At 36.6% G+C, this 26,744-nt stretch overlaps 1 protein-coding gene and 1 pseudogene across 1 annotated transcript in view; one reads left to right on the top strand and one right to left on the bottom strand.

The window, feature by feature from the left end:
• STK31 (serine/threonine kinase 31) overlaps positions 1 to 20,481 on the bottom strand; it is a 137,182-nt gene extending 116,701 nt beyond the window's left edge. The window contains exons 1-6 of the mRNA XM_037737969.1: positions 20,423 to 20,481; positions 18,520 to 18,566; positions 18,379 to 18,431; positions 11,867 to 11,965; positions 2,219 to 2,293; positions 270 to 428 (exon numbers count right to left, since the gene is read on the bottom strand). Of these exons, the coding sequence (XP_037593897.1) occupies positions 270 to 428; positions 2,219 to 2,293; positions 11,867 to 11,965; positions 18,379 to 18,431; positions 18,520 to 18,566; positions 20,423 to 20,481 (492 nt within the window). The remainder of the gene's footprint in view (positions 1 to 269; positions 429 to 2,218; positions 2,294 to 11,866; positions 11,966 to 18,378; positions 18,432 to 18,519; positions 18,567 to 20,422) is intronic.
• On the top strand, positions 7,739 to 8,293 carry LOC108303228 (annotated as a pseudogene).
• Positions 20,482 to 26,744: the final 6,263 nt, after the last annotated feature.

The following is a 26,744-nucleotide window of genomic DNA, read 5'->3' as shown; positions in this document are numbered from 1 at the left end:
AAAAAAAAAAAAAAAGAAAAGAAAACTATCCTTTTAAACATATACATCAGAAGAAACTACTTACATACATGTGTATGTCATTCTTATCTGTTCAATGTTTACCTAGCAAAGATGAGCAAAAAGATATAATTGCTTTCTAATTATAATTCCTAGTTTTCACTAATTCATACAGACTTTTATATTAAAGTAAGGTTTAACTATACTGACATTTTGTTCCAAGCACAGAGTTTTACTTTCATTAGCAAAAATATTTAAAATCTGTGACTTGCCTGATCAAACTGGGTAACTTCTTGATTAGAAGGAATTTGTAGTCCCCAAAGTTTATACTTTCTGGCAACACTAGAAAATTGCAGCTCCAAAGGAATTTCAACTATATCAGATCGATTTAGAATTTCAGTATTTCCATAGTCAATGTATCTCACCAGACACTGGAAAAAATAAGAGACAAATACTAATACTAAACCTAGCTTAAATATTTCTAAAGAAACCACCAATTTGCTCTTCTCTGTTAATGCTATGTTAATTACCTGTACAACAAAATAGCATTTTTATCTCAAAATGACAGAATGCATTCAGAAATAGATCTCTAGTATCTTCAAAATTAAAAAAAAAAAAAAGTCCATAGTCTGTGAATTACAGTGATTTCTTGCTCCTAGTTAAATTCCAATAGTACCATTTCTTATTTGGGTGCTTTTTTTTTTTTTTAGACAATTGGTATTTTAAATAAATATCAGCCTATTAAGCTTATGGCCCTCTCCTATCTCTTCTAATGTTAAAATCAATCAACATTCAATTCAATTTCAAGTTGGAAAGAATAAAATCTGAAAAGAAAGGCAAAGTTATCAAACTTCCTTTGATACAGTTAAACTCACTCCAGGTAGACCATGCAAACTAATCAAATTCAGTACCCTTACCTCCAGCTCTACAACTATTTAAAAAGTAAAAAAGAAAAATACTTATTACAAGATCAAACATCATGTTGCCCTTCAATTTAAAAAATTAAAGCCAACTGAAAAGCAAATGCAAAGTATCATCTCCGGTTGTCAAATTATGGGAGAAAGGTCAATTAGAAAGTTCCATTCCACTAAAATAAACCATTATCTATGACAGCAAAAAATGAGACTTTTTTTTAAACCAAGCTATTCAAAGTATTAATCAAATTATTGTATCTCACCATCTTATTACACCAAGGAAAAAAATTATAAAACACATATATTTTTAATTTTTTCTTTTATCCTTAACCACTTTCCCAGGTTCAGTGAAAACATACATATTATAAGTATGGAAAGCAGGTATATAAAAAATACTAAAGGAAATCCTACAGAGAAGCTTTCGCACAGCCTGAAATATACAACTGTCATCAAATAGCTATTCAGAATTCTCTCTCTCTAAAATCCCCTTAAAAGTCTTCTATGAATTCACAATGTAAAAGAAAAAAATAGCTTAACACAAAGAATACATACCACATTTAACCCAGGCATAAGAAAGTGGCAAGCTAATCATTATTATTAACAATATTCACATCAATAAGTAAAAGATATACCTAACTTCAGAAGGATCAATCAAAATGTTCTTCTATTCACAAAGCTTAATAGAATGAACATCTAAAAGTTACTCATTAGCAAGAAACAAATATAATTATTAAGAACTATCGTAGGCAGGGCACAGTGGCTTATTCCTGTAATCCCAGCACTTTTGGAGTCTGAGGCAGGTGGATCACCTAAGATCAGGAGTTCAAGACCAGCCCGGCCAACACAGTGAAACGCCGTCCCTACTAAAAATACAAAAATTAACCAGTGTGGTGGTGGGCATCTGTAATCCCAGCTACACAGGAGGCTGAGGCAAGAGAACAGCTTGAACCTGAGAGGGGGAGGTTGCAGTGAGCCAAGGCCATACCACTGCACTCCATCCTGGGCAACAAAGAAAGACTCTGTCTCAAAAAAATAATAATAATAATAATAACAATAATAATAAACCTAAGTTAATAAGAACTAGTCACCAAAAATAACCTATGCATTATGTAATCTATTCTTGAATAACCTGAGGTGATTATAAAAAGACTTGTTTTTTAGCAGTTAATATCTTTTGTGTTTTAACCCAGGTACCACTAACCCAGGCATCACTACTATGAATAAGCAATGAAGGGCTAAATAAGCAACAAATTTTGGAACCACAATATTTCTTAAAGTGAAAAAAAACTCAACACTTAATTTCCTGCCTTTTCATCACTGATGATTTTCAGTACTTTGCATCTGTACCAACACTTATCTTCAGAAAATAATCCACCATAAATCTACAAAGAAAAAAGAAAGCAAAATTACTTAACATTTTAATGAAGTATAAAGCAGACAAACAGATCAGAATACAAGTTAGCACGTAAGCTCTTACTATATGTCAATAAGTACTTTATATATAACTTATTTAATTCTCACAATCCTATGAGGCAGGTGCTCTGTTTATGCCACTAGGTACCCAAAGACATAAACTAATAAACTGCAGAACCAAGATTCAAACTTCTGAATTCGGAGTTCATTATGCTATCTGCATCTCCAAAAAAAGGAGGGTGAGGGGTATAAAATCAAAAAAAAAAAAAAAAAAAAACCTTTTAAGGCACAAATATCAAATACTTAAAATCATACTATTATAATGTCTGAAGACATAATTGGTACAATTTTTTAACATAAGCATGCCAATGGCATGCCATGTAAGTTTAACTGTCAACTATAGTGGAATCTGTATTTCCTACCAACCAAGAAAGATTTCACACTTTTTACTTTATGTATAAGGACATTAGTGCTATTAAGTAGATAAAACAAAATTAGATAATATCTTTAATAATGAACTTTATTTTATATTTATATTTCAGTTGAATGATGTTTAATAAAAAAGAGAAAAATTTATGTAATTTTGATCATTTTTTTTGAGACAGGATCTGACTCTGTTACCAGGGCTGGAGTGCACTGGAGCAATCACGGGTCTCTGCAGACTCAACCTCCCGAAGCTCTGGTGATCCTCCCACCTCAGTCCCTAGGGTAGCTTGGACCACAGGCACGAACCACAATGCCTGGGTTAATTTTTGTATTTTTTTTTTTTTTGCAGAGGCAATGTCTCACCGTGTTGCCCAGACTTGGCTTTCATTTTCTCAGCCTTAGCACTACCACCATTTAGGACTAGATGGGTCTGTATTTAGTGCCAGAGTGGGACTGTCCTCTGTCCTGTGCCTTGTGAGATGTTTACCAACATCCCTTCTGGCCTGTACACACTAGATGTCAGTAGTACCACTTCCAGTTGTGACAAGCAAAAATGTGTCCAAACACTGTCAAATGTCTCCTAAAGGTGTGCTATGATTTGGATGGATAGCATTTGGATCTCACCCATCAAATTTCATGTTAAAATCTGATTCCCAATGTTGGAGGTGGGGCTTGGGAGGAGGTGTTTAGACAGTGGGGGCAGATCACTAAAAATGGCTTGGTGCCACTCTCGTGGAAGTGAGTGAGTTCTCACTCATAGTTCCTAAGAAAATTGGTTATTGAAAAGAGCCTGGTACCTCCTCCTCTGCTTCCTCTCTCACCATGTAATCTACAGACACTGGCTCCTCTTCACCTTCCACCATTTGTGGAAGCACCCTGAATCCCTTGTTAGAGTTGTATAAAAAGCAAAAAACTGGCCTGGCAGAGTGGCTCACACTTGTAATCCCAGCACTTTGGGAGGCCGAGGCAGGTGGATCACAAGGTCAAGAGATCGAGACCATCCTGGCCAACATAGTGAAACCTCATTGCTACTAAAAATATAAACATTAGCTGGGCGTGATGATGCACACCTGTAGTCCCAGCTACCCAGGAGGCTGTGGCAGGAAAATCACTTGAACCGGGGAGGTTTAGGTTGTAGTGAGCCAAGGTCCCGCCACTGCTCTGTCCAGTCTGGCAACAGAATGAGACTCCGTCTCAACAAAAATAAATTAAAAAGCAAAAAACTTTATTTAAAAGACACAAGCATCAAACACTTAAAATCATATTATAATGTCTGAAGACATAATTGATACAATATTTAATAACATAAACATGCCAAGTACATGCCACTTAAGTCTAACTCTCAACTATACTATGTTGGAGCTATGCTTTTTGTACAGCCTACAGAAGCATAAGCCAAAAAAAACCTCTTTTCTTTATAAATTACCCAGTCTCAGGTATTCCTTTTCAGTAACAAAAATGGAGTAAGACATGATTGGATTGGGGAGGATACAAAAATCACTGAAGGTTGGTAACTACTTTTTTTGAGATAAGGTTTTACTCTGTTGTGAGGCTGGAGTACAGTAGCATGATCACAGCTCACTGCAGCCTCAAACTTTTGTGCTCACATGATCCTCCTACCTCAGCCTCCCAAATATCTGGGACTACAGGCACACACACACACCATACCTACCTAGCATTTTTTTTTTTTTTTTTTTTTTTTTTTTGTAAAAACAGGGTCTCACTATGTTGCCCAGACTGATTCTAACTCCTGGCCTCAAGTGATCCTCCTGCCTTGGCCTCCCAAAGTACTGGAATTACAGGCATGAGACACTATGCCTGGCCTTAACCACTTTAAGTCATACATTCTCAACTGGGGCAGTATCCCTAAGGGGATGAAAAGTGGTTCTCGTGGGGAGGTAGAAATCTTAAATATTACAATGGACTGTAGGCCTCCAAAGTTCAACCCTATTGATAACATAGTTATTACAGACTGCACATCTGTAGTATTAAAATATCTTAAAGGGAGAAGGCCCATTAGGCCATTAGGGAGAAAACAAGTCCAAAAATGCTCCTTAGGAGGGAACAATGGGAAAAACAACTGAAGAACACTGCTTTAAGTTATAGAGTATAAAATTAATTTCAATGTATCATTCTGAACTAGGACAAATTCACAGATTTATTTTATAAAATCTAAACATCAAACCTATTCACCAAAACAATAAAGTACACATAAATTCTGACAAATAAATAACAATTCAAACGCTACAAAGAACAAGTGTATTCAATTCATACTTAACTTTGGTTTCCTCAGCTAACATTCAACAACTAAAGGGCAAAAGAGAGCCGTAATGGTATGGTATGTCTCCCAACCCTCTTAGTTGATTTTCTGGCAAGCAAATGGGTAGTAGCAAAAATAACTGACAATCAACAGTCCTATATCAATTTCAATCCCTGCAAAAGATCGCATCATCTTTAATTAAGGCTTTGTAATAACATCACAATATGGTTAACAATTTGGAATGAGGTAAGCGACAGAAATGCAATGGTTTATTACAAACCAGGTGAGGCAGGGCTGGGGACACTTGTGTCCAGGAATAGAGCTGGTACTCAACGAAGTGAAGAATCTGAAGTTCTTGGCTCTGTTAGTGTAATACAACCACCAAAACATGCAAATCTATCCCAGATAGACTTATCTGTCCTCAGGACATAATGAGAACTATATATTCACTCTCATTTTGCCTGGGCCCAATCTTCTCCTCCCACAGCTCCATTCTTCATAGCCTATGACCCTCCTACATGGTGGCAAGGAGAGAACCAGTTAGATCACTAAGGAAAACTGACAAAGTATAATCCATTTATGAATAATCACAAGTGGCTGATTAATCACTTATAATCAGATGCCTACTACTGATGCTAGTTTAAAATTTTTGATAATATAATTAATTTTATATTTAATAGGTGTATGTCTTAATTTATTACAATATTAAACATAGTCACAGATCAAGCGCAGTGGCTCACACCTGTAATCCCTCCCTTAAAATTTTTTTCTTTTAATTTAGGAATGCTTGTCAATTTAAAAAAAAGAAAAAGAAAAGAAATAAGGGTCTACCACAATTTGTTCATTTTTCTAAACAGGGTAACAGTTAAGGAGATAGGTTCTGTGGGTTTCTATATTTGATCTACCATTAATTAGCTAGTGACTTTTATAAAGTTACCCTGGCTATGCCTCAATTTCAAAAAAAAAAGGGGTAAAAAATAGCAACACCTGCCTCAGAAGGATGCTGTGAGCATTAAATGAATGAGTGCATGCAAAATACTTAGAATACTAAGCACTACTTCACAAAGGATATAAATACTATTATAATTACTACTACTATTGTATTATATAAAGGACATTTAGTTAATCTTCAGTTTTGCCTACTAGCTGCAATGAGTATCTCTGTACAGACATCTTTGTCTACTTATAGAAATGCCCCAGGGTAAATTATTGGCAGAGAATCTGATGCACTCAAGATTATAGGTACCTATTACATCGAAAAGGACGGTTAATACCCATATACAGTCACTTGATTTAAAACAAACATGCCAATACAATTTAGCAAAGAGAAGATGCTCTTTTCAATAAATGGTGCTGGTATAACTGGATATCCACATGGAAAAATACTGAAGTTTATCTCTACCTCTTATCATAATCAAAAAATTTACTGGAGGTCACCCCAGCCCTAAATGCAAAAGGTAAAAACTTCTAGAGAAACACACACACACACACACACACACACAAAATGTATCTATGATCTTGGGGTAAGTATAGTGGTCTTAAATGGGAAACAAAAAGCACATACCAAAAATAGAAAAATTAATAAACTTCAAATAACATCAAGAAAATGAGTTGGTAGGCCACAGACTAAAAGATATTAGCAATACATATAAAACACAAAGGATATGTACAGTAACACATATAAAAGACAAAGGATATATCAAGAATATGTACAGGCTGGGCACAGTGATTCCATGAATCTCAGCACTTTCAGAGGCTAAGATGGGAGAACTTATTGAGCCCAGGAGTTTGAAACCAGCCTGGGCAACATAATGGGGCCCTTGTCTCTATAAAAAAATAAAAATAAAAACATTAGCCAGGCACCAGTGGCACAGGCCTGTAGTCCCAGCTACTTGGGAGGTTGAGGAAGGAGGACTGCTTGAGCCCAGGAGATGGAGACCAGCCAGGTCAACATAGTGAGGGCTCATCTCTACAGAAAATTTAGAAATTAGCTAGGCATGGCAGCACACAAGGTAGCACAATTTGCACACATGGTAGCACACTTGGAAGGCTGAGGTGGGAGGATCACTTGAGCCCAAGAGATTGTGGCTGCAGTGAACCGTGATCACACCACTGCACTCTAGCCTGGGCGACAAGAGACCCCATCTCAAAAAAACATAGATAAAAAGTATACAGAGAGGTCAGGTCCCACCACTCCACTCCACTTGACAGCAGCAGCAGCGGTGCTGTTGTTGTGGTAGAGGCAGCGTCCAGCTGCCGCAGACCCCTCCAAGTCCTAGCACCTGGCCAGCTCGCTGCTGCAGAGGACTGGACCAACTGCTGCACCACAAATCCTTTCGGAATAAATCATGGGATTGAGCCTTATTCAGATGTGGTAGAATAAGCCAAGGAAAAACTGGAGAGCGTCATCAAAAATCATGACAGCTTTGATAATCAGCTCCTAGACCTAGACTATCCATCTAAGAGGGAAGCTACAGGGCAATACTAGGTCATCCTGATCTCTTGGCAGCTTATCTAAGGAATTGTATGCGTCAGTTGGCAAGGCTCTGCCGTCAATAAAATCATCTGTCCATCTGAAGATGAAGATATTCCAACATGCATCTATAAAGAAAACCACTAAGATTTGAGTTCTGTGAACCTGCATTTGTCGTCAGTAGTTGCTTCCAGATAGCATCTGACAGTCATCAGTATCATCGAACTTACTGTGGAGCTGGAGTCCAGAAAGGCCATGAAGATATTACTAAAAGTTGGAGGCACATTAGTCATGCCTGTAGAGGATCAGTTAACACAGAACTAGACAAAACATTTGGGAAATAAAAAAATACCCTGGTTATGTCATTTGCTCCACTTGTGCAACCAAGTAAGAATGATAATGGCAAATCAGATTCTGTGTGACTCCCACTCTGTGCTATCAGGAATCTATAGGACTTGGCTCATATTTACATTCGATCCACACTTAGAAATTTCATAAATGATGAGATACAAGCCAAGGGGATTCCTCAAAGGGCTCCACCCAAAAGGAAAAGAAAGAAGAGTTAAACAGAGAATTAACACTTATGTATTTGTGGGTAATCAGATTATTCCTCAGCCTCTAGACAGCAGGGAGGATGAAAAAATGGAGGAAGGTAACAAAGAAGAGGAAAAAGATCACAGTGAAGCAATGAAGCCAGAGGAGCCACCTCAAAATTTACTGAGAGAAAAAATCATGAAGCTGCCTCTCCCTGAATCTTTAAAAGCTTACTTGACATATTTTAGAGACAAACAATTTAGATAAAGAAGAAAGAATTCCTGATAACTCCTTTAGTCTAAAAAATGCAGTGTTTTTTAGGAGTTAAAAAAGAGAATTACTTCTTTCATCAGAGCAAATTATAGTAGAAAAAAGTATAACCTGTTTCTGTCAGTAACAAAAATAATGTAAAAGAATCCCTTTTATAAAATCTACTTTTCTTTAAATCTTGGAAAAAAATGCTATTTTTAGCTCAGATTGATTCAAAGTGGAATGCAACAGTTGTCAGGACTTGTGTACTATAAATCCTTTTCTGATTCCTTTCAGATTTGTAGTGGTAAGGGTTAGATTTAATTTTATGTAAAGTTTAAATAATTGTCAAGCTTACGTGATCTGAACTGCAGTTGTTTGCATTTCCTCTATGAAACCTTTAATAAGAAAATCAAATGCTTTATAACCCTATTTACCATGTTTTTGTTACAGTCACTGTTGCTGGGTTGCTGTACATATATTCTAGGCAATTGCATGTGTGCAATAGCAATACATAATATTGAATAATTTAGCTTTTAAAATCCCACAAATTTTATATAATTTTACAGCCCAGCTACTTCTGCTTTTGTATCTCTTGCCTGAAGACACAGGTTAAGTATCTGCTTTTCTCATAGAGAGTTTAAGAGCACAGCAAGTAAACTATTAAAATAGAAAGTATATACTTAATACAACTCTTCCTTTATATGGACCTTTTACATTTTCAGTATTTTTTTAAATGAGGTTATCTTAACTCTCTAGCATTTTAAAAGCATATTTAGAATTGTTTTTTCTATAGTTCACTGTATAAAGTTTGGTTAAAAAAAAAACATTGTTATGTGTGACTCGATAGGACACAATGAGTGAATGAGCATGAGTGATGGCCACTTTCCTGGCTGGTTCTAAGTAACGGGGAAGATCTGATCAGCAGATGCACTTTAGCAAATGGAGCTTCTAATTTATCTGAGTATTTATCTTTGACAAGGTAGGGCTGAGCTTGCCTACATTTGCTTTGGATCTTTCTAGTATAAGAAATATTCACAGAAATTGTATGTAGATACCCTTTGTTTTGAAAATCCTGTTCAGAATCATATAGTAATCTTTGGGACCCATGCCATGCTCATTTCCCTTCTTCCCATATTTTCATGTTTCTTTTGGTAAAATTATAATGGTATTCTTTTTTTACTTAATATCACACTTAAAACTATCCATCATTTGAGCTTTATTGTAGCTTATCAGTGATAAAAACAGTAACTGCCATTGTTTTTCCTAATAAGGCCTGAAAACAGGCATTCCTTGTTAAGAAAGTGTACAAAGTAACATATTTACTAGTGTTACATGGATTATTACATGGATTTTCTTAAAGAGAAAAATTTGAGAGTATCACAAACTAGCACCAGCAGTTATTACAGTAGTTGCTCAGATTTTGTTCAGGAAGCCCAATCAATTTATAGTGAAAGGATTATTATATCTCTGCTAAGATTCAGATATTGCCTCAAAAATCTCAGCTCCAGTAATTCCACACATCTAAAAACAAATGTCTGTACTCATCAAAGCATGAAATTATCCCAAGTAAGTGAGGATATTTCAGTAATGTGAAAGACACTTTCATGGAAGGTGTTTGTTTTATGAAAGTGGGTGGGGTGGTGGAATTGGGGGTATTTCTACAGTTATTCTCAGATGATTACTGAAATGCCCCATCTCATTTCTACCTAGGAAAGAAAAAAATCAGTTTCACACTGTTGTCATCTATCAGAAATGTTCATTTTATTTTAGATGTTGCTTTAGAAGTTTAATCTTGAGTTCGTGGTGACCACATGTGTGTATCTGGAAAACCTGGGTAGAGTTATCAACTGTCCCATTCCCCCTGCTTTATTTGGTTGGAGTTACTGTTTAGATACGCAAAGACACATATTCTTGAATAATGATTTTACCATTTAGGAGAGAGTTTTTGTTAAGCATATATTTGAAGATTGGCTTTTCATATTGTCTTTCATTCTTTGGCCTTGGCAAAGTGTACAATAGATTTTCATGATTATTGAATATTGTTACTAAAATCTATTTTTTATGTTTTTAAATGCATTCAATTTTACAGTTGTGATTTTATCACTGACTTCAACAGGTAGAATTAAAAAATGAAAAATAAAGTTAAAAACACATGCAAAATGCCTAATGCCTACAAATCAATCAAGACAAATAACCTAATTTAAAAATGGGGAAAAGATGTGAATAGGTACTTCACAAAAGACCTTGAAAAGAGCTAATAAAAATATTGAAACACTCTTAACCTCAGCATACTAACAATGCAGGGGCTTGAGAGGACATGGAGGAACTACAACTCTCATAAATTGCTGTTAAGGATGTAAACTGGTTCAACACTTATGCAAACCTGTTTAAATTTCATAGCAGTTTCATTAAGAAAAGTCAAAAACTGCAAAAATTCCAAATGCCCATCAGAGGAAAACAGATCAACAAATTGTGTTATATTTATACAATGAATGCTACATAGCTTAAAAAAGAACAGACAACCAATACACACACTATAATGAATCTCAGAAACTATGTTGAACAAAATAAGCCAGATACATACAATGAAGTACATAATGCATGATTTAAGAACAGACAAATCAATCTATAGTGACAGAATCAGAACAATGGTTATACCTCTGCTAGAGAAACTATTAACAACTGACTGAGAAGGGGCCCAAGGTAATTTTCTGAAATTATGGAACCATATGTTGATCTGGGTGGTAGTGACATGGATACGTACATATGTAAAACTTTACCAAGCTATATACTTAGGATCTTAAGAGGTACATACCTTACTGTATAAAAGTTATACCTCAGTAAAAAAACAAAAAAGATAGCCAAATTGTTCTACATAAAGATGCATCTTACAGATTTTTTTGTGAATCAAAGTCAAAGGCAAGGAATCTATTTTGTTCACCACTGCACACTTAACACTTAATAGAGTGCCAGGTACATGGCAGACAGTACATACGTTTTCTTCACTTGTGTTTTTTTGGCTAGAATAGTGTGTAGCTTTTAATTCTACTTTTTCCTATTTTAAACTGTACTAAACTATACGTAACATAAAATTTACTATCTTGACCACTGTTAAGTGCACAGTTCAGTAGCATTAACTACATTCATATTGTTTTGCAACCTGGGCCACCATCCAACTCCATAAACTCTTTTCATCTTGTAAAACTGAAACTCTACACCCATTAATCAACAACTACCCATCCCCAATCTTCCCCCGGTCCCTGTAACCATCATTCACTTTTTCTGTCTTTATGATTTTGACTATTCTAAGTATTTCACATAAGTAGAAGCATTTGTCCTGACTGGCTTATTTTATTTAGCTAATGTCCTGAAGATTCATTCATGTTGTAGCTTATGTCAAATTTCCTTTCAAGACTGAGTAATATTCAGTCCTTAAGTATTTTTTACTGAATAAATTTACTATAACAATAGTTTATCCAAATTTCAGAAGTCAGCCTCTTCCTTTCAAATATACCAAAGATTCCAAAAAGTAAATATCTAAGACAAAGGAAAACCGACAGGAGGAATGAAATAATTATACTCAAGAATATGGCTTACCTTCTTTGGGTCAAGATTCCCCAAAACTGAACTGGCCTGAGGACAAACTTCAGACAGTGAGCAACCAATCTTCATGATATCCTTATTTCTGCTGATACTCTAGAAAGATCAGATATAAGACTCAGGAAAATATTATTTTATAGTATTATACACTTTAAGGTTCTACTAAGCATGATAAACTTAAAAGATCTTAGGCCATTAGAAATCAAATCAACTTCTTATGTATTTTTCCATAATTTAAATGAGTTATCTATAAATAAGAAACGAGGCTAGGTCATAGAAAAAGTTTACTTCCCAATGAGTTCAAATTAGGTGGAATTCAAACAAGATACCAAATATAATTAAATCATAAGGAAAGGATTCCTTAAAGATTGATTTAATTGCAGAGATCAAACTGGGAAATAAAAGATGATCCTGGAACATTTGATCGTACCAGAAAGTAAAGAAATTCCCAAAAAAACATTAAAAAAAAAAAAAAAAGCTAAGTGCAGTGGCTCACACCTGTAATCACAGCACTTCGGGTGCACTGTGGTAGGAAGTTCACTTTTGAGCCTAGGAGTTTGAGACCAGCTTGGCAACATGGTGAAACCCTGACTTTACAAAAAATACAAAAAATTAGCCAGGCATGGTGGTGTGCGCCTACAGTCCCAACTACTTAGGAAGCTGAAGTGGGAGGATCACTTGAGCCCAGAAGTTTGAGGCCGCAGTGAGCCATGACCGTGCCACTGCACTGCATCCTTGGTGCCAGAGACCCTATCTCAGGAAAAAAAAAAAGAACTCAAAAAGTAGGACATTTTAAGGACAAGTACTAATCTGTGCTCTTTGGTGAACTTTGTCCTACTGGTCAAGGCTGAATAATTTAAACAACAAAATAGGCCGGGCGCGGTGGCTCATGCCTGTAATCCCAGCACTTTGGGAGGCCGAGGCGGGTGGAGCACGAGGTCAAGAAATCGAGACCATCCTGGTCAACATGGTGAAACCCCGTCTCTACTAAAACTACAAAAAATTAGCTGGGCATGGTGGCGCGTGCCTGTAATCCCAGCTACTCAGGAGGCTGAGGCAGGAGAATTGCCTGAACCTAGGAGGCGGAGGTTGCGGTGAGCCGAGATCGCGCCATTGCATTCCAGCCTGGGTAACAAGAGTGAAACTCTGCCTCAAAAAAAAAAAAAAAAAAGCAAAATAAATGATGATAGCATAGGATTATAACTCATAGAATATTCATGAGTCTATATTAATATAAATAATTGAATAAATGGCAGAGAAGATACATCTTTTGCCTATAGAAGAATTCCAATTAATAAATGCGGAAGGAATGAGGAGAACAGAAAACCATTATTAGGCAAGCGCTAGAGAAATAATAAAATTCATGGATGAGAAGTTGAAGAGAAACTGGATTAGACAGCCTCAACATGTCTCCTAAAACATTCATTAATTACAAAGGAAAAAACAGTAACCTTACAGTGAAAAAACCTGGAAGATGCCACCTTACCCAAGTGAGTCAAGGTTATCATCATCAATAAGAAGGTATATCACATCATGAAACCCCAATACGATGTACTGAGAGGACTACAATATCACTTCTGTGGAACTCTTACTAATCTATTTATAAGAAATCAAACAAACAAAGTAAAGGATACTCTACAAAATAACCAATATTCATCAAAATGTCAAAGTCTTGAAATACAAGGAAAAATTCAGAAACATACAGAGGTTAAACAAAACCAAGGATCACAACTAAATACAATTAGGGATTCTGTATTGGATCCTGGAATAAAAAAAGACCAAAAAAAGTGCTAAAATTTAAATAAGGGCATTAGTTTAGTTAATAGCATTGTACTAATGTTGATTTCCTGCCTTTGATCATTCTACTGTGGTTATATAACACACAAGCATTAAGGGAAGCTGGGTGAAGAGTATACAGAGCCACATGCTAGCCTCTGTACTAATTTGGCAACTTTCCTGGAAGTCAAAGTTTCTTCAAAATAAATGTTAAATATATATATACAAATATATATATATATATATACACACACACACACACATATATATATTCTAAAGAAATACACCAAAAAATACTCAATGATGCTAGAAAGAAAATGATTATCTGTGATGACTGAAAAGAACTCTGAAAGAGCAGTTCAAAGAATATCATGAATATCAATGTCTCTGCATAAAACAGGAACTGAATTTAAACTGACCCTGAGAAACATTAGAAGCAGCCTCTGTGAATAAACCCCAGGAATCAAAATATTCCATACAATTACATTCTTTCACTATACAGACTAAAACAAATAGAAGCTCTTTTGTTTGTTTGGTGCCATCTCAGCTCACTGCAATCTCAATCTCCTGGGCCCAAATAATTCTCCCACCTCAGCCTCCCATATAGCTGGGACCACAAGCAAGCAGCACCACACCCAGTGTGTGTGTATACTGTCCGTGCGTGCGTGTGTGTGTGTGTGGCAACAAGGTCTCACTATGTTGCCAAGACTGGTCTCAAACTCCTGGGCTCAGGCGCTCTTCTCACACCAACCTCCCGAAGTGTTAGGATTAGGATTACAGGCATCAGCCACCATGGCTGACCACAACAAGCTCGTTCTTTCAAAGAAAGATTCCTTCAGCTGCCACTCATCCAATCTGAAATGTCTGCTTGTAAATGGTTTTTAAGGCAGAAACCCACAGGGCAGAAAAATGGTGAATACACGTGAGCAGATTTTCATCCTAACCTGCCTTTACATATTTCCAAATCTCTACTTACTCTTCTCTATGCCTACATCCCATCTTCACCCCAACCAAATTTGCCAATTTGCTTCTTGAAATAACCACTACATTTACTTATATACCATTTGTACTGGTGATGTTTAATCTTTTCATGTGCATGTTTCCTATTTTAAATGTTTTTCTACAAGAGTCTCAACCTCATCGTTTAACTCAGAGGTTGGCAAATTACAGCCACCTGTTTTAGTAAATAAAGTTTACTGCATCACAGCTACATTCATTCACATTTTCTCTATGGCTGCTTTGCACTATGTTGGCAGAGTTGAATAGCTACAAAAGAAACTGTATGGCCTAAAAATGGTAAAATACTCATCATCAGATCCTTTACAGAAAAAAAACTTCTGAATCTTGAATTTGCTCCAAATTCAAACATTTTCATAACTATATTGAACTGAAATCAAAGTCTAGAGCTGCACTGCTAAATACAACAGCCAATACCCACTTGAAATGTGGCTAGTCTGAGGAGATACGCTGTTAAGACACACACTAGGTTTCAAAGAGAATATTAGAAAGGAAATACAAACTACCCTGTTGACACTTTTATGCTAATTATATTTTGAAACAATATTTTGGAGGATATACTGAGTTAAATAAAATCTATTTATTAAAATATCACCTGTTTTTAGTTTCTTCAATGTGGCTGCCAAAAATGTTTTAATATTACTTATGTGGCTCATATATTTCTACTAGATGGCACTGGTACAAAAAATCTTTTTACACTAATAAATGATGTTTCTATATAAGCTTAAATATAATTTATCATCTAACCGGGGACACTGTTTAGTGATGCAGCTGTCATTAATACAGACAATGGGCATGGAACCAGAACGTGTGACCAACGTTTAGAAAATGTGCATAAGTGGCCGTGCATTGTGGCTCACGCCTGTAGTCCCAGCACTTTGGGAGGCCAAGGTGGGCAGATCATGAGGTCAGGAGTTCCAGACAGCATGGCCAACATGGTGAAACCCTGCCTCTACTAAAGATTTAAACACATAAATATATCAGCTGGGCACGGTGGGATGCGCCTGTAATCCCAGCTACTCCAGAGGCTGAGGCAGGAAAATGGCTTGAACCCTGGAGGCGGATGTTGCAGTGAGCCGAGATCATGCCATTGCACTCCAGCATGGGTGACAAGACTCCATCTCAAAAAAAAAGAAAATGTGCATAAGCAGAAACAAATTTGCCAAATATGCCCCAAGTTTTCTATAACATCACCCTTCTACAATGTTTTTTTATATTTAGTCATGACCCACGTAGTGACATTCTGGTCAACATTAAAGCACATATACTACAGGTGTCCCATAAGGTTATAATAAAGCTAAGGTCGGGCATGGTGGCTCACGCCTGTAATCCAGCACTTTAGGAGGCCAAGGTGATCGGATCACAAGGTCAGGAGTTCAAGACCAGCCTGGGCAACATGGTGAAACCCCCATCTCTAGTAAAGATACAAAAAACTAGCCAGTTGTGGTGGTCTGCACCTGTAATCCCTGCTACTTGGGAGGCTGGGGCAGGAGAATCACTTGAACCCAGGAGGTAGATGGTGCAGTGAGCCGAGATTGCGCCATCACACTCCAGCCTAGGAGACAGAGCGAGACTCCATCTCCAAAAAAAAAAAAAAAAAAAAATTATAATGAAACTGAAAAATTCCTACTGCCTAGTTTTGTCCTAGCCATCGTTAACATTATAGAACAATGCATTACTCACATGTTTGTGGTGATGTTGGTGTAAACCTACTGTGCCCCAGTCTTAAAAAAGCAGAGCACATACAATTATGTACAGTACATAATACCTGGTAATGAACATAAACAACTATGTCAACTAGTGTGTGCATGTATATATTTTTTTAGTGTATTCCTCATTTTAAAAAGTTGCCTCAGGTCCTTCTAAAGGTATTTCAAGAGGGCATTGTTATTACAGAAGATAACAGCTCCATGCATGTTACTGACCCTGAAGACCTTCTAGTGGGACAAGATGTGGAGGTGGAAGACAGTGATATTGATGATTTTGTCTCATTTCTAACCAAAAAGTTTTCAAAGTAAAAAAAAACTAAGAAAATTTTAAAAAGAGAAAAAAGCTTTAGAATAAGGATATAAAGAAAACATTTTTGCACAGCTGTACAATGTTTGTGTTTTAAGCTGTTATTACAAATGAGTCAAGTTTATAAAAGGTTACAATAAGTTAATTTATTGAAGAAAAATTTTTAAATAAAGTGTAGCCTAAGTGTACAGTATTTATGAAGTATATGGTATTGTACAGTAATGTCCCAGGCCTTCACACTCCTCACTGCTCAATGACTCACCCTAAGCAATTTCCAATTCTGCAAGCTCCATTCACCATAAGTGCTCTACACAGGCATACCATTTTTTAATCTTTTATAATACTTTAATGTATCTTTTTTATGTTTAGATATACAAAGATTTGCCATTGTGTTACAACTGTCAGCAGCATTCAGTACAGTAACATGGGGTACAAGTACAGCACATGGCCTAAGTATGCAGTAGGCTGTATCATCTAGGTTTCTCTAAGGACATTCCATGATGTTCATACAACGACAAAGTTGCCTAATGATGCCTTTCTCAGTATGTCTCCCAGTCACTAAGTGATGTATGATTTAAGAACTCTGGGTTAATCATATTCTTCTAGAACTTTATTCTCATATATTCTATTTCCCACATTACCAGTTCACCAATTCCCACATTACGAGTTCACCTCATCCCCTATCAAAAGGAGTTCCCATGCTGTAGGGAGTATAGAGAAATGTAATTTCTTTCCCTTCCACATCATTTATAGTTTACAAAAGCAAAAATTAGCAGGTCATTGTGTGCATTAGAGAAATTTACCTTCTTAAATGGTGGAACACAGCCCTTTAGTGCTTGCTTTTGTATTTAAAACTGAGTAACCTTACTTGACTGGCAGCCTCCCAATAGAAAATCAGAAATGTTTCAGTCATGCTTCCAATTTTATAATGAGAAAAAAACCATATCTCAAATTTAAGCTATTAGAAAAAATAACAGATTTTTAAAACTTATCCTTCTTCAAGAAACAATCTTATAAAAGACCCCTAGATGGGGCTGTAACTTCACAAATAGAACAGGCTCCCAGATCCCAGCAATTTATGCAGCCTAGAATTGAGTGGAATTCTGAAATCACAATCTTGCCAATTTTCATTTTTTAAACTTGGTGTATTATGCACATAATACTCACTAGTGACATAAAGTCACAGCCATCAACCTCTGTCTTCTAATAATGCCTGGTGATAAATAATTCCATAAAAATTAGGCACTGAGAAAGATAAATGTATTTATTCCTGGGCTTTTTGGTTTTGTTTTTTTTCTAAGGTGGAGTTTTGCTCTGTCATCCAGGCTGGAGCGCAACGGCACAATCTTGGCTCACTGCAACCTCTACCTCCTGGGTTCAAGTGATTCTTCTGTCTCAGCCTAAGGAGTAGCTGGGACTACAGGCTCGCCATGCCACCATCACACCTGTAATCCCACCACGATGCTGGGCTAATTTTTGTGTTTTTAGTAGAGACCAGGTTTCGCTATATTGGCCAGGCTGGTCTCAAACTCCTGATTTTGTGATCTGCCAGCCTCGGCCTCCCAAAGTGCTGGAATTACAGGCATAAGCCACCATGCCCAGCTGAAAATGATAAATATATTTATTTCTGGGTTTTATTTTTGTTTTTGTTGGGGAAGAATTGGGTTAGGGGTGATGATATCAACCAGTCTGCTATTTACCTGGGCCCAAAATGTTACTGCATCTTCTATGTGACTTCCAACCACATCTTCCACTAAAACCAAATCACAGTACAAAGGAAATTAGAAATTAATCAGTACCATCTAGCTCTTACACCCCAAAATAATTGTTAGTATCAGTACCTTTATCGTAATGTGTATCTTCATCCATTTGGACAACTCCTGAAAAACTAGAACAATTCGATAACTTGAATTAGATAATAATAATCCATCCATTAATATTGAAGACTAACCTACATAATGTTCAATTCTTACAAATATGTTTTGTCCTAAATGCAGTTATCAAAATTCAAACTCTATATTAAAAATAAACTCAATGATATTTCCTTCAGTAACTAATTCGAGTATTTTGTAGTATACACAATTTTATCATATATAGTCTCTATCCTTATCTTTAGCCAAACTTTCTCAAACTCACACTGAACAATTCATATACATTCCGATCACTTACATAAATCAATACTCTGAAACAATGTACATATTCTTTTTTAAAAAATATCCTCCCAAAAAAAGGACTTCCACAACATAAAGAGAAACATTACAAGTAATAGAACAAATGCTTTAAACTGGCAGTCTATTTTAGTTAAAAGTCATGGTGGTTACTTCTTTTGAAGATACTGTGGGATTAAAGACTGCAAAATACCTAGAATTTTGCCTATTACTTCAAAAATAATTTTTATTACATACTTTACCAAATGCAAAAATATTCCAAAATAAATGTCTGCTACTACATAATTTTATCTGTAATATACTAGAATATTGCACTTTGCATTCACAAGCGTTGAAAGAAAATTAAAATACAGATTCCCTCCTCGCCAACAGAGGAAGTCTTGCTCTATCCCCCAGGCTGGAGCGCAGTGGGGCCATCTCAGCTCACTGTACCCTCCACCAGCGGGTTCAAACAATTCTCCTGCCTAAGGCTCCCAAGTAGCTGAGATTACAGGCACACGCCACCACGCCCAGCTAATTTTTGTATTTTCAATAAAGACAGGGTTTCACCATGTTGGCCAGGCTACTCTCTAACTCCTGACCTTATAAACCGCCCACCTCGGCCTCCCAAAGTGCTGGGATTATAGGCGTGAGCCACAGCAATTTTTTAAGAGCTTTAAAAGTTGTCTAAACACAACTATACGAAAGTTTCAAATGCTCCCTCATTATGAAAAGGAAAAGAACCCCTCGTCACAGAAATATAAGTTTTTAAATGAATTATTTTTGTTACAACGTTTTTTACATTTTTCATAAGTGGCATGAAAATGTCTCCAAAACAAGGGTTCTTAACTACAGGTCAAAAAGCAGTTTTTAAATTCAACTGAGTGAAAAGCTGTGAAAACTTTGAGGGCGACTATTTCTACGGAAGACATTAAGGCTTAAATTCAGTAAAGGTGAAAATTACTTTGGAAATCTCTCCACATACTACAAGAAGCTACTTCTAGAATAGTTTTTAAATCTTACTTTAAAACGCCTTTCCCTGATAATTATGAAGGAACTGATGCTGAACCCACTTTCTGCAAACAGAGATCACCAAACGGTAGGTCCAAATCTCTACTTCGAGACGAAAATTTGCAAGAAATGGGTACACGTAGCTCCCTGACACTGTTTTATAAGGGATTTTTAAACTTAAATGGCACAGAATTTTCGAGAAGTGAAAGAGAATGCAGGCTGCGTGACCTCGTCTTCACGGAGATTATTCAGGCCCGAAGTCTTTTCAGGCCGGTTTCGCCTGCCGGCACGCATTCAGAAACTGGGGTGTCTGGCACCCTTCGCCGTGGCCGGCGGCTCGAGGGCGGCAGAAAACCCTGAAATGGGCCTAGTCCCAGGACTGGAGACCTAAAACGCAAGTAGCGACGAAAATACAGTGCTTGAAGCGGCCACCACTGCACCTACCACAAAAACTACTACTGACCTCACACTTTCCGTTGCAGGAGCTCTAGAAAAGTGACCCTGGCCCCACATCCTGGGCTCTCGGCCCTTCGCTCGCTACCGCGCGTCGCCCTCCGCCCGCAGTAGCACACGTCCAGGAGCTTACCGCGCGTGCTTCTGCCTCTCGGTCCCCACACTGCGCCTGCGTGCACAGCGCTGCGCCATCATCCGGGGTTGGCGGGAGTCACGTGGCGGCCAAGGCCTCCCGCCTAGAAAGACGCGTTGGGGGAGGGGCCTGGCACTGAGGCTGCGCCCTGGTGATTTCCAGGGTGGGGTGGGGTCCACCGCGAGTTCTTTCACAAGTCTTCGAGCAGTGACGTTAGTGGTGACGTAGGATTTTGTGGCCTTTCCTAACCCCTTCACGTGGATTTAAATTTTAGAAACGCCCAAATTAGAAGAACTCTAACGTTCTATTTACACGATGGAAAAGAGAAAATGGTAACTGAAATGTGTTTTTCAGATTAGTAGCTTCACAAGCGTTGGTCAACCCATCCTTAGATCCCACAGCCCTCTCTAGCATAACAACTTTTTTCACGGAAAAAATTTGCTGTCTGCTTCTTTTCAGATATTAGAATTTGTGGCAAACCTTACACAACAATTGAAAATTATCTCCAATTAATGTTTAATAGCTTGATTGAAGGATAGAATACAACAAACTGCAGATATCAAAAGTACCTAATTTGTTAAGGGTGAACATATGTATATACTGTTGAAATCACTCTACAATTAAGATAAACTTTTTCATCACCTCAAAGTTTCCTCATGCCCGATTATAATACCTGACTCCTCCCAGTTCTCTTTCTGCTTTCGGTCACCATATATTAGTTGGCGTTTTCTAGAGTTTGACATTAATAGAATCATGCAATATGAACATTTAATCTGACATTTCCAATAGCATAATTATTTTGATTGATAAATTTTGTCCTGCGAGTATCAAGAATTTGTTGGGTTGTATTGCTGTTACTATTCCATTGCTTGAATATAACACAATTTGTTTATCTACCTTTTGATAGATATTTGGACTGCTTCCAGTTTTTGTTTCAGACAAAGTTGCTACTGTGGGCAAGTCTTTATATGGACATATGTGTTCATATCTGTTGCGTTAGTACCAAGGAGTGGAATGGCTAAGTCGTAGAATTGTTTGTGTGCTTAAAAAACTGCTTCATAGTTTTAGGTAGTTGTACTATTTTATACTCCCATCAGTGAGGTTTTAGAATTCTAGCTGCTCTATGTCCTCACCGTCATTTGATGTGATCTGTGTTTTTAAGTTTAAACATTTTGTGTAATGGTATGTCCTTGTGATTTTAATTCGCATTTCTTTCTCTACTGACTAAAAATGTTGGGAAACTTTTCCTGTGTTTATTGTCCATCCGTATCTTCCTAAAAAGGTGTTCGTTCAAACCTTTTGTTTTCTAACTGAATTTTTCAATATTGAATTTTTGACAGCTCTTTATATACTATGGATACAACTCCATCAGGTTTGAAAATACTTTCTCCCAGTCTACAGCTGTCTTTTTGTCTTCTGAAAGAGGTATTTGAAAGAGCAAAAGTTCTTAATTTCAATAAAGTCTAATTTATCTGTTTTGTCTTATGAGTCATGCTTTTGTGTTGTATGTAAGAAATCTCTGATTAGCCTGGTTCACAAAGGTTTTCTTGTATATTTTCTTGTAGAAATTTTAGATATTCAAGCTTTACATTTTGATATATAATCCTTTTTGAGTTGATTTTTATAACATGTGAGACATTAATCAAATTTTATTTTATTGCATACGGATATCTAATTTTTCCAGCATCATTTCTTGAAAACACTCATTTGTCTATTGAATTGTCTTTGCACCATTGTCAGAGATCAACCATACATGTGCAAGTCTATTTCTAGATTCTCTGTCCTGTTACACTGATCCATTTGCTTTCTTTAGACTAATATAATACCACACTGTCTTAATTACTATAGTTTTATAGTAACTGTTGAAGACAGGTACTGTAAGCCTTCCAATATTGTTGTTTCTCAAAGTTGTTTTATGTTTGTAGTTTCATGATATCATAGAACCAATTTGTCAGCATCTATACACATAGACACACACACACACACACACACACACACACACACACACACACAGCCTGCTGTGATTTTGATTGGGATTACATTGAACTAGTATACATAAATTTGAGGAGAATGGACATCTTAGCTATATTGAGTCTTCTGATCCATGAAGGTAGTATATTTAGGTCTTATTTATCTGAGTGATGTTTTGTGCTTTTCATGACAAAAATTTTATTTATCTTCTGTTTATCCCTAAGAATTTCATTTTTCATGCTATTGTAAATTATATTTTTTTCTTAATTTCAACTTCTGTTTGTTTTGTTGCTAGTATATAGAAATATACCTTAATTATTATTTCTGTGATCATTTGGTTGTTTTTTGGGGGGTGTGTGTGTGTGTGTGTGTGTGTTGTGTGTAAGACAGGGTCTCGCTCTGTCACCCATGTGAGAGAGCAGTGGTGCCATCACAGGTCATTGCAGCCTTGAGCTCCTGTGCTTAAGCAATCCTCCTGCCTCAGTCTCCTAAAGTGCTGGTATTAGGCACTGCACCTAGCCTATTTCTAGTGATAGTTTTTAAAATAAATTTAACAGAATTATCTACCTAGATGATCATGTCTTATGCAAATAAAGCGTGTTTTACTGTCTTCTTTCCAATCTGGAAGTCTTTTATTTATCTTTATCTTGCCTTGTTGCAGTGGCTAGATCTTCCAGTATAATGCTGAAAATAAGTGCTGAGAGCAGACACCCTTGCCATGTTCCTATTCTTAAGAGGAAAGCATTTTCCTTTTACTACTAAGAATGATGTTTGCTGTGGTTTTATAGTAGATACCCTTTAGTAGATTAAGGAGGTTACTTTCTATCCTGAGTTTGCTGAAAATTTTTATCATGAATGTGTGTTGAATTTTATCAAATACTTCTTTTCATATCTATTGAGATAATCATGTGATTTATTAATACGATGAATTACATCGAATAATTTTCAAATGTAATACCAACCTTGCTTTTCTGGGATAAAATTAACTCGGTCATGATGTATAATCCTTTTTATATAGTCTCGTATTAGGTTTGCTAAAATTGTTAAGAATTTGCATCTATGTTCAAGAGGAATATTGATCTGAAATTTTCTTTTCTTGTAATGTCTTTGTCTTGTTTTGATGTCAGAGTGATGCTGGGCATATAGAATAAGTTGTAAAGAATTCCCAACTTCAGCTTTCTGGATTCCAACTTCAGTCTTATAGAATTGATGTTCTTTGTTCCCTTAAGGCTTGGTAAAATTCACAGTGCAGCCATCTAGCCATCTAGGCATCATTTCCTCTAGTGCACATTCTAGCCATCTAGAATTTTCTTTGTGCTAAGGTTTTTAACTACAAATTCAAGTTCTTGATAGATATAGGGCTAATTGTGTTATCCATTTATTATTTAATGAGCTTGATAGTTATGCCTATATTGTAAATATTTTAACTTTATATTTTCCTGGTGCCTCAATGTTCCCACAAATAGGCTGTAAATACCCTGCCCAAGTGACCAGGTGTACCAGGGTGACAGGCTGGTGCCTGTCACAAGTTATTCTTGACCTGCCAACTATGATCTAATGACATTCAAAAAGCACCAGTGAAATCCCTTTACATCTTTCCTTGTCTACTCTGCTCTGACCCCCAGTAAAGGCACTTGCCCACGGGTTTTCACTTTCTCTAAGCTCCTCACCTGTTTGGCTGAGCATGCTCCCTTGGCGTTCAAACCTTATGTGCAGCCCCCATGTGGCATGTAATGCCTCCCTTTTCTAAGACAAATGAGTGTAATAAATCCTTTAATTTTATATGCCTCTCTCGAATTTCCATGACTAAATTGGAACGATCTTTAAAGATCCCACAAAGGGGACTTACAACACATTGCAATGTTTACAACACAGTGTTTTTTTAAGGAATTTGTCCATTTCATCTGAGTCGTCAAAATCACTGGCATAGTTATTTATAGCATTCCCTTAGTATCCTTTTATTATCTGTAGAATCTATAGTGATGTCACCACTCTCAATCCTAACAGTTGTGCCTTCTCTCACTCTCTTTCTCTTTAGTCAGGCTAGAGGTTTATAAATTTTATTGGTTTTATTGATTTCTTCTCTTACTTTTGTTTTTTATTTCAATTTATATTCTGGTCTTATTTTCCCTTTTCTACCTATATTAGTTTCATTTTCTCTTCTTTTTCTAGTTCTGTAAGGTAAGGGTGGATTTGAGATTTTTCTTCTTTACTGATAGCAGCATTTTGATGCTATAAATTTTCCTCTACATATTGCTTTAGCTGCATCCCACAAATATTATATTGTTTTGTTTTCATTATCTTTCAATTGAAAGTACATTTATTCCCATTTTGACTTTTTTTCTTTGACCCATGGCTCATTTACATGTGTTATATAATTTTCAAACATTTGAGATTTTTCCAGACATCTTTGTTATAGATTTATAATTTATTTCCACTGTGGCCAGGGGATATACTTTATTATCGGAGTCATCTTAAAAATATTGAGCCTTGTTTTATGACATAAAATATGGCCAGCCTTAGTAATTGTTTCATTTGTACTAAAAAGAAAAAAAAAATGTGTTTTCTGCTGTTATTGGTTAGTGTGTCCTATAAATGTCAATTAGGTGAGGTTGGTTAATATTGTTGTTCAAGTCTTCTATATCGTTACTGACTGTATGTCAACATGACCCATTGGTCAAAGGAAGCATCTAGGTCATTAACTCTGCTTTACAGCACCTAAGAAGCCCTGGAGCAAGAAGCAAGAGCCATCGGTGTAGGCCCAAGGGTTCTGTCAGCTTCAAAATGTATCTATCTCAATTATGTATATTTAGGGAGAGTAGAAATAGAGTGGGACCAGACCCATTTTACCTTCTGTGAGATCAACTTTAGCCAGTACTCCATTTATCACTGAACTTCCCTGTTCTAACCAGTGAACCACAGTGGTCTTTTGGGTCTTCTGGGATCCATGTCAGCTCAGGCACTGTATCCAATGGTCCTTGGTTGAAAAAATCTTACTATTTCTTTTTATCCATTGCATAGTTACCCTGGTAAATGATGGTACATGACTTCCCCTTTGAGAAGGGATTTAGGAGGATGTTTACCAAATATATTTGATGATCCTTCCTCAAGGGATCTGGGCCTTCCCTTCCACCATGAGCTTTAAGTCTGGAAACTGGATGGGGAACTATGGTTTTTCATTACAAACATTAATGTCAGCCTTCTCCTTGCCAGTTCTCAATTTTCTTTTCTGAGGAGTGAGAGGAGTCAGTTACACAAGTCAAATAACATCCTAATCAGCTGTCCTTCAATCTTGCCCCTTGGAACATTATGAACTTTACCTTGTTCACAGATTTGTGCCTGGGTACCCATTAAGTTAATTATGTCCATTGGGCCTCTGACAGTTAAATTCCACAACTTGGTCTTCAAAATTTCGGCATCCCATCCTGTATCTACAGGTATTGATCGACTTACGACCTATGCAACTTACGACCATTCGACTTTACGACCACAATTGCTAGCCATGACTGCTCCGCTGTAGATTTTTGGAAACACTACAACATTTTGATGTGTATCAAGAATATTGCTACTGCCTGGGAGGCTGTGACGACAAAGTGCATGAATGGCATCTGGAAAAATTGTGTTAAGTGCTATGTTAATGATTTTGACAGCGCTATGTTAATGATTTTGACGGATTTGACAGTGAACATGAACTTGAAACGATTCAGGAAAAAATAGTAAAACTCGCTAAAGACATTTCTTTGGAGTGTGAAATGGAAGATGTCGAAGAGTTGCTAGACAAAGAATCTGGAGAACTTACAAATGAAGAGCTAATCGAACTGGAAGAAGAAAGAGTGGCGGAAGAAGAAAGAAGAGAAGCAGAGAAAGAAGAGGAGGAGCCAGAAAGTTCACCACTAAGGGATTATCAGACGGTTTATCTTTACTGAATAAACTTCTTATACATTTCGAAGCAATGGACCCAAACATCGAACGATTTGTAAGGATTGAACAGATGGCGCATGATGTGTTTCGTCCGTATCGTGAAATTTATGAAGAAAAAAAGAAACATACAATTTAGACAAAGCTCACCATGTTTATGATAAAAGCAACTCCGGTAACCCCAACTGCTGCCTCAGATGACGACATCAATGATCCGCAGTCAAGCACCAGCGGCCAATAAAATGTTTCGTACATGTTTATATATTTTGATATGTTTTGCAATTGGGAAAATGTTTCCTATGGTATTTTTTACACCTGTATTTTGTATTTTTGTATGCACCTGTATTTTGTAATTTTGTATGTTTTGCAAATATTAAACCAGTTGTACTGGTAATGCAGTGTTTTACTTAAACCTGACGAATGTAAAAATAAG

Source organism: Cebus imitator, unplaced genomic scaffold, assembly GCF_001604975.1.
Source record: "Cebus imitator isolate Cc_AM_T3 unplaced genomic scaffold, Cebus_imitator-1.0 Scaffold45, whole genome shotgun sequence".
Lineage (NCBI taxonomy): Eukaryota > Metazoa > Chordata > Mammalia > Primates > Cebidae > Cebus > Cebus imitator.
Note: the sequence above shows the minus strand (reverse complement) of the source record. Positions and strands in the feature narration are given on the sequence as shown.